This window comes from Notothenia rossii (assembly GCF_949606895.1).
Source record: "Notothenia rossii genome assembly, chromosome: 9".
NCBI classification, from domain to species: domain Eukaryota; kingdom Metazoa; phylum Chordata; class Actinopteri; order Perciformes; family Nototheniidae; genus Notothenia; species Notothenia rossii.
Genome location: NC_136907.1, coordinates 26,291,882 through 26,301,685, shown reverse-complemented (window position 1 = coordinate 26,301,685; position 9,804 = coordinate 26,291,882). Strand labels below are relative to the sequence as shown.

Genomic DNA, 9,804 nt, shown 5'->3' with positions numbered 1-9,804 from the left:
ATAACACAATAATATAAAAAAACTGAATAATACATTTTATTACAAAAATAAATATTATTCAAAATATTATGAAAGAATAATTGCACAGTTAAAGAGGGTTTTCTGTGGAAGTCTATTGAGGTTCTTAAAGGGAGGAGTTAAGAGTCAGTTGTTGTGACAGCTATGTTGATGGAAAAATTGGATTACATATGCTTGGTATAAAAATATTAAATGTGTTAAAAATATTTAAAAGATGACTGTTTTTAGAAAACAACCCAAACAATGTGGAGGGAATCAAAGGAAATCCACAGAGCTCAGGATTCGGACTGGAGGCTGTTCCTTGAGCGGACGCTAGGAGCTGTCCGCGGTGCTGAAGCCTCTACTCTCCATGTGCCTTCTCACACTCTCTGGAATCCGCTCACTGAGCGTCCAAATTAAAAAGATCCACCGCATTTCACTTGATTATTCTCCTCTGTCTCCACTCCGGTTAGTGTGTAGAAGAAGTGCGACCCGCGCGGCTCTCTTTGTGTTTTGCGCATTTCTCGATTGTTTTTTTTAGAGCCCTGGAAGTATTTTTTCCCAACACAAGGACGTGTTCTGTAGCGAAGAGGAACAGCGACCCCGACTTTAGTAGACATGTGCGCGAGACAAGGCTGTCAATTGAAGACCCTCTTCTGGGTTTTGGTTCTCGCTTCTGCTGCCGTGGTGAAAATACATGGACAAGGTAAGAACTTGTGTGTAGCCGTACTTTGTGGGGATTGTTCCTCCTGTCAAACTATACGAGGCGAAGCTGAGTGCAGGGCAACGGCACCGGGTTCACTTCGCTACAGTATGTCAGATCTACAAGTGTGCATGGTACAGCACAGAATGAACTACTTGATCTTTGAGCTAAAATCGTAATCAAGCTAACGAAAATACTAGCAACATTGCTGGGTAAAAAGTTGCAGATACTCCCATTAATTATCTGCCCACATTCCAAACGGCTACTTCTTAAGAGGCAATCCTCCAATCAGGCATTGTTATTTTACAATTTCCATTGGAGTAAAAACAATTGGATTGTGCCAAGAGTTTTGCAGTCTGGATCTTGTTGTTGATACATGAGCTTCAAGTTTTCTGAATTGTTTGCCTGGCCCTGGTTACCTCTTTGTGTGTTTATACAATATATACAATATACCATTTCTTAAACCCTGGAATATTGCCACAGACACAAGTTGGATATACTATAAATATTTAATCATTTTATTGTGTTTCTGACCCTTCAATTATGTAAACATGTTGGATCCTTTGGTAATGTTTGGGTCAAATTGTCCCGGGACATTATTGGTGTTTCAATATTAGTACAGAAATAAAAATGTATATGCTCAAATCCCTAACATTAATCATCTTTATCTTAATTCCGAACATAATACTGTAGATACAACCTATTTAAATAATGTTCTGCTACATCACATTAAACAGACTGCCACTTTCACTACAACATATCTTAAATATATATTTAAAAGACCTTCAAGTAGCTTTAATATGAGTTGGTTACATAAGGGTTTACTGTTAATCACCACTAACATAACCCCAGGAGATTGCTTTAACTGCACATACACTTGGATCCAGATATAGCATTACATTAAATAACCAAAATAAAACTTTATGAGACAAATGAAACACTCTGAACCATATTCAACTGTATTTATATGAAACACCCACGCTGGAGTAAACAGTCAGGAAGACTTGACTTGTTTTGGGCACGGAGGTCCGTGTGACAGCCGGTGCTCAGTAATAAGACTCTAATCCTCAGGAATTGCTGAAGATTATTGACCAAGCTGTTTGACACGGTTGAGTGCTTGTGGGAAGCGGGCTACGGATTCATGCTCAGCAGCCTTGTCCTAATTATTCCTCTATTGTGCACCCGCTTCTCTTTATCATTCAAACTATGCATTGTGTTGGTCTACCTGTGTTTCCGCTTGTCTGCACAGTTTTACTATACCCCCCCTCCCTTTCAGTGAGGATCTATATATTGCTTTTTAAGGCAGTTGGACATAGACTGCCTCTAAACATGCAAATACATTCTGTGCAGTGTGCAGAATGGAAATACAAAGGATGAAAACAAATGAAATAAGGATACACAAGATGGATTTAAAACAGCCGATAATTACCTGCTTCTCATGGAAGATCAAATAAAAATATATTTTACATTTTTGTTATATTCAATGAACCTGTAGTTTTTGCTTACTGGATGGGAGTAAAGGTTAAGGTGTAGAAAGTAAAAATGGATGATTTCAATGATTCCATAACGCTGAACTTGACATCACTTTTGTTAGCACAAAGCTCTGTCTTTTCCAATGTTCATACATTTTTCATCAAAACACTTCACCATACTTTGGCTTTCATAGAGCATTTTGCTTTATTATTTTAATGAAATGCTTTAAAACTACCTGTGAAAATAGACATCTCTAGTTCAATGTATGACACTAGATCATGTAGTTATACATGCTTTTATAGAACAGAAAGCCTATTCTGCAGATAAAACACAAAGATATGAAGAGGGTCAGGGCAGCGTTTGTACTTAAAGTGCATGTCTGTGGGGTAGGTTATTATATTCTCTGCCTCTCATTGAATTAAAAGCCAATCAGAAGTTTTGCATTATAATTTGAAATACATAAAATGCAGTCAATTTAGACATGTCAGTATATAGGCCATTTGGCATCACATTATGACCTCCTCAATATTCATTTCGTATAAACAAAGGTTTTAAGTGTTTTGACATTAGCTAATAACTAAATCTTTCCTTTTTGGGATTATTGTATATTTCTGCATGTTCCTTGTATAATAACACTTTATTAACATTTAAAAAATAGGAATTATATACATTTTCAAATACCAACCATTATCTATTGGCCATCACACAATATCAAGCGATGTGCAGCCAGTGTAGCGTCTAAAGACTAAAATAATATTTATCTGCACTTTATTATCTGATCAGTATTACATTTTGAACAGGTAGTAATCATTTATATTATCTGAAGCTTTTTCTATGAAGGACAGAATACACTTAACATCCTCAGTTAGTCCATGAATCACGTATTATTGTCAAATAGACCTATACTATTTGTATTAAATAAAGTCAACTGAATTATTTCCTACATTGTCTTTTGATAAAACTTTTCATTCAAAGTTAGCTGTTTTTCTGTTAAAATGAACACATTTATAGAAGGACAAGTGCATACTAAAAAATGCAATGATTGTGAGAATGAATTCAAATAGCTTGGGCTGTTGTTTCAGTCATCACATCTCAGTCAGTCCAAAACCAATTCTGGACCAGTGCCTGAAATAATCTTTTACACTGTCAACAAAGCATCTGGGCTGAAGTCGGTGCATCCCTTATAATATACATTCTCAACTTATCAAGAACAAATTGCAAATCCAGTTTTTTGTCTTAGAGCCCCCCCGAAGACGTTATATATTGCTAAACTGTTTGATTAAGTGCTCTAAGTGAACACAGACTGTGCAGCAGAGCTTATATGGTGTGTGCATTTTTGAGTGTTTTCAGAGTCACAATTGCACACATCCCCAGAACACACCTGCACCTCTCAAAACCCCAGGGAGAAGAAAAAAGCACAGCGCACTATTTTTAGAGCAAAAACACAATTTGACTGCTTCCATTAGTCAATTCTGTGCCGTTGCTTAGCCAGCAAATGTTCCCGTCTTAGCAAATTCTCCAAGGCTGGCCATTTCAATTTTTGATTCTCGTGGTTTTGATGTTTTGCCACTGTCAGAAGTTTTCATTCTGTTGACTAGACACGCACAGAAACCCTTTGGGGTTTTCTTGAGAGGAGGTCTTAATCCCTCATTTGTGGCACAGCCTGTTGTTGTGGACTCACTTCCCAGTCTGTTAGCGAACAGGGAATACAAACACCCATCCGTTTCATTGTCGAGCACAGGAACTAGGGACATATTGCAAAACTCTTGGAACTGTGACCTTATTTCTCCATCTGTAGTCTGCAAAATAAAAGTAATTTCTAAAGACAGTGACATTTTCAGTCAAAAATCTGCATCATATTTTTTGTTAGGGTCATTAAAATAACACAACTCATATTTTTCAGATTCTATCCAAGGTGCATTGCTTCTTATACTCTGTATTTGCACGTCCAGTACATCAATGCATCATTTGTGACATAGTTTAATTTCTATTATTTTGATTATATATAGTATGTGAAATGCACCTTTAATTAACTATTCAGGAATTGTTATGATATTTTAAAACAATATCCTGTTCAGTATCTTCGCTGTATATCACGTAACATCCAGCCCGAAAACGTGTGTTAATTGCTTATTGTTGTATTTTAAGTATGTATAGGCGATACTAACTTTTCATTCCTTGTCAATGTCAGGAAAATATGCAAAACAAATGTTTAAATACTTTTTACAGATCTTTATTAGAAAAGCCTGCCTGATTTTACAATCAGCTATTTCTTTCATATGATGAGCATCAAAGAGACAGCAAAACATTCAAATGACAAGAGCGTGCAATAAGTAATTACCCCCTGATTAGAAAATGGAATCACAGGACTGTAGGCATAAAGTTCATGATGGATGATGTCGCTTTTCCAATCCATTGGTCAAGCCCTCTATGCCTTTAATTTGTTTTCCCATTAATGAGAAGGAGAATAATTATAATTCTGATCTTAACCTCTCAGTTATCCGTGTGCACCTTTACAGAGGCCCTATTATGCTGATTTTCAGGTTAGGATTTCTATTCTGAGCTTCTACTGGGACATGTCTCCATGCTTTAATGTTCAGAAAGCTCTGCATTTTTCTCACCCTGCCTGTGTTTGCAGTAACTCTTTTCACCCTCCGTGTGAAACCAGAGCCCAGTCTGCTCTGATTGGTTAGCTGGCCAGCTCTGTTGTGATTAGTCAACCACTTAGAGATGTCCCACTCCTTAGCCTATCATGTCCAATGTGTTGGAGTGCTATCCAATTAAAGGACGTGTTATATGAGTGTTACATAGTGATGTCACTATGTCGTGGAGGTAAACCTACGACTTCAAAAGAGGCATTTCAGGCGGGGGGATTTTAGCGTTTGCAGACCATTGGCATCCACACACAACTCAACACACTCAAGCTCCTAAACCTGTCCCTTGTTTTTAATGAGGCGTCTTTTCTTTGCCTGTGCTCCAGCCTTTACGCATGTAATGTGAAAATGGAAAAGTGACACAGTAGCTGTGCAGACTTTGAATGATTTTCTAACATAACAAAAAAAGGCTTGGGCATTCCAATTACATCAATATGTAAAAAGTCAAACAAATACATGCATCCTTTAATAGTAAATCTAATTAAATTAAAAAGAGTGCTCTCTCCATGAGAATTGAAATGAAGTCATCCTGATGTTTTGGTGTGAATTGTGATGAACGGAGCTGCCAATGCACAGCAACCAGCAAGTGTTTCGGGGATATGATTACCAAATTGCAACAAGTCACACTTAGCGCGATAATGCTACAGGCCTTTAATTAACTCAATGTGATTCCCTGAGCGACATAGTGACAGAACTCATTAGGAGCATTTACTTGGACAGACAACCTGAAGGCAACAGCTTGAACTTCTCAGAAAATGTATCAATCAAATGTACACTCAAATAATGTTATCATACTGTAACTGCTTTTACTTTAGAGCACTGGGTCAAATGAAATATTATGTCAAAACTGGTAAAGCAACATACATCTTTCCAGTTCCTACACAAAAGCATTGTCTTAATATAATGGCTTGTTTCCAATTAATTTAGTGGGAATGGTGTTAACAGCATTCCCACTAAATTAACTGTTCTTCTACGCACAAAAAGTTTATTATTCTGCCGACTTATTTTGCCGCGCTTCTTCTCCAGCATTGAACATCGCAGAAACTCCTTTCAAACATCAAAACGTTCAGCTCGGTCGGGAATCGATGGCTATTACTTTTCTCATTCATAACTTTCATAATTCCAGAGATACACCCCATAATTCATCACATTTTTAACATTTGAACTTTAACATTGCGCAGCTCGTTAAGGCAGAGTGCGTGATGTCAGAGTTAGAGTGGAGGACAGTTTGAAATTTGCCTTCATATATTTTTTTTTAAAACTGCCATAATTCCCAAACCCTACATTCCTGAGACATAATTTTTCATGACAAACGTAGGAATACATCCCGTAGCTTGAAAAATGACAAATAATTAAGCAAAAAAATAATTAAACAAAGTGCCTTTTGAGGGCATGAAGTGACAAAAACGTTCAACATGTCTCCATTAAAGCCCATTGTAATTTCAGGCAGATATTTCCCCACAGCAGCAGCCGCACACCTTTAGTTAAACTGCCAAAAAGGCCACATTATTAACCCGAAAGTACACAAAAATTACACTTCAGATACTCAACTTCTTTGACATGCTTCATGTTTTGAAATTTCACAGATATCTGTTACGGTTCTTCCACAAAACTTTTCACATGTAAGAGGTTTATCTCTCATCCAGAACAATGGAAACCTTTAACGTAACTTTAGCATTTCTGAGTGTCCTTGAACTCATCAATATTAGCAGATGCGTCACACCAAGCTCGGGAGATTTATTCTGCTCTGATTACTGCTAGGTAAGTTCATGTATCCATAAACACCTGAAGTTTAAAGTGTCAAATGAACTCTTTTTAAAAGTATAACACACCGTTTGAGTTTGTTCATAGACTGTTTATTGGCTTGAGAACCGATATTAATTTACACATTAAAGGAAACAGCTTCTTAGCGTATCCAGTCTTAGCCCGTTAGCATTGCGCTAACGGGCTAACAGCTAGCAGCGTTGCGTTAGCCCGTTAGCATTGCGCTAACGCTGCTAGGCTGCTAGCTAAGTTAATCTCTCCCTAAACAGTTGAACTTTAAAGTGTCAAATTAACTATTTTTCAAAGTGTAACACACCGTTTGAGTTTGTTCATAGACTGGTTACTGGCGTGATAACTGATATTAATTTACACATTGAAGGAAACAGCTTCTTAGCAGCGTATCCAGTCTTAGCCCGTTAGCATTGCGCTAACGCTGCTAGGCTGCTAGGCTGCTAGCTAACTTAATCTCTCCCTAAACAGTTGAACTTTAAAGCATCAAATGAACAATAGTTTCTGTATATAGTTGTTTTTATCACTTGTTCTTTCACAAAAATTACTTTATTTTTGTTCACCTTTTCACTTTGTGGTTTTACAGAATATATTTGTTAGTAATTGATTCAAACAGTTTTATATAGTTTTTTTCATGTATTGTTTGACAGATTTTCACTCGTGTTTCTACCGAATATAATTTGTAGTAATTGATTTGTTCTGGTTTTTGAAAATAAAATTTGCCAAATGTTACTATTTCACCAGTTATTTTTGCATTTTCAACTTTTCCTACGAATAACATTCTACATTCAAAGCCTTACATCTTTAACATTATTTATACATTTGGAGTTTCATGCTACTTTTTAACTTAATATTCATTCATATGGAAACCATTCAGTCATCCAAATATTCCTGATTATTCACTTTCTTCTTACACATTATATTTCAGCATAAAGCATTCCCACTAGCAATTTCTTCAGGAATTGCATTCTCTAGTTCTCTAAGTAACTCAATAATAATTGAATTTTGCATTCAAATGAATACGTATGATAAAATCCTGACAGATAATTAAAAGTTAATCACGCATCCGTTCAGTGTGGAGAGTTTTTGTTGGCCTCGGTGCGGCACTGGGAAGTTTTGCACAATTGAATGACATTCAGCGGAGCTTATTATCTTTACGCTAACACATTATCTCCGCCTGTTAGCAATGATCTGTAGTGATAGGGGAGCAGGAGAAAGGAATGCTTTATGTGTCCTAAAGCTCATTAAAAAGAGTTGTGATCTCCTCGTGGTGACAGGGCGCTCCTTGACACGCCGCTGTTGGGTTCGGGAAGTTGTATTGTGAATCCTGTAACACTTAGATTTACAACATCCGACAAATGTTGTTCATTATTGTGACATATTGCCAGTTGGATTGTAGAGAAACAACTATTTTACCATTTGTTTCTGAAACTCTATGATGCTGCTGTGGTATTGACATAAGGTTATTATTAGAAGAGGTGCATATTCAATCTAATAGTAAAGCTGTGTGTTATTACACCTGCTGCCACAGTGATACTATTTTCGAAAAAGTATTTTGTGTGTGCTCATTTAACTAAATAGTACTTACTCTTAACACTTTATTTTGGTGACTATAATGCAGTATAATAATACTTGAGTGTGTGTAGTGAGTTATCATCATATGTATCACATTTCTTCATTATTTCTGGTCACATGCTGATATTAACGATTGAATTTGTATGATCATAAAGCGTAAACTGCTTACATTTGACTGAAAGCCAACCATTTATAATGACTTATAACCCTTTTTTTATGTATTACATATGCTTATACAACATAGATTTCAGGTTGTTCCTAATGACCAATGCATTAAAACAGTGATTATAATGCATTATAAATAGATTATAATATGTTACAACCCTGGGAATTATAAAATACAATGATCCTTGTTAAAATAAAGCGAGTTATATAATACTTGGCCTTATAAGTCATTATAAAATGCTTTATAATGTGTTATAAGTGTTGTTGTGAAGCAATATGGCCATACGAGTGCTAAGCAACACATAGGTATGTTTATAAAGAATCATAGACAGAAGTGTCATATAAAAAGAGTTACCAATCTTCCTGTTTGTCTTGCTTAAAACACTAGTACGTTTTCTGTTTCCCAGCATTGGAAATATTGCACATGAAATTGTGCCAGGACCATGGAACCAAGACATCATCATCTGGGCTGGATTGTTGCGTTTTGTGAAGCGCTAGAAAGATCTGAACATCCTATAGTTCCAGGGGTGGTTACTGAAATCATTCAACACCTGTTTGTTGGATTGCCAGTGATTAACTTCATCAAGGGCTATTGAGCATCTGTGTGCTGTCATAATTAGTTTAACTTTCCCAAGGCCTGTCAATGGTAAATGAGAGTCATTATGCCAAAATGCCCCTCTTCAAGGCTTGGCGCCTGCCTGCCTCAGCCCTCTCTGTGCCTGCCTCGCTCTCTTTCACTGCCTCCTAGGTGGAGCTCACAGCTTGGCTGAATGCAACTCATTTTCAACTCTTCATGTGCAAATGCCTCTCTCGCTCTGTGGGGAAATGTTCTATGCATCCTAATTTGAGTCATGTCTCATATATTGTCTTTTTTCAATAGTTCAGAGCTTTATTTGTCAAAGGAAAATGAGTTATTTTTGCAAGGATCTTTTTGAATTGTGTTGCTGTTTTTCTTGAAGCGGTTCTCCATCAGCTGGTTTTACCCTATTCTAATAGAGCCTGGTGTTCTTACTATTCAGGCTGTGCTTCAGCTGTATCTACAGCTCAGTATTCAAATTCAAATGTGCAGAACATAAAGTGGACACATGGTTTAATTTTCTCCTCACTGTGGTACAAATGCAGCATCAGCTTTAAAAATTAGGGCAACCAGCTACGTTGTATGAATAAAGAAATATATATTTCTTTTTTACCAGCTTCTTGGTCAGGTTCTTCTTCCTCCTCGCTGTTTAATGACACATTTTGCATTTTAGAATCAGACATGAGTCGGCATTTGGTTGGCATTCATTTGCCCTCAAAGCAGTTGAATATATTACTGCCCTTGTTCTGGTGTAAAACTAATTAGTGAAACTTATTATTTCCTCCAGCATAGAGAACATGTAAATAGGCTTTTTCATTTTTCACCTCCACAATGCCCTTTTTAGCATTATGTATATTTATGCATACTATTATTTATTTGCAAAAGCA

General features: G+C 36.7%; 1 protein-coding gene across 2 annotated transcripts in view; it reads left to right on the top strand.

Moving 5' to 3' along the window:
* Nucleotides 1-350: 350 nt before the first annotated feature.
* The window catches only part of LOC307019675 (seizure protein 6 homolog), a 145,474-nt gene continuing 136,020 nt past the window's right edge, over nt 351-9,804 (top strand). For both annotated transcript variants that reach the window (XM_079650712.1, XM_079650711.1), the window contains exon 1: nt 351-703. In XM_079650712.1, the coding sequence (XP_079506838.1) occupies nt 616-703 (88 nt within the window). In that variant the 5' untranslated portion in view covers nt 351-615. The remainder of the gene's footprint in view (nt 704-9,804) is intronic.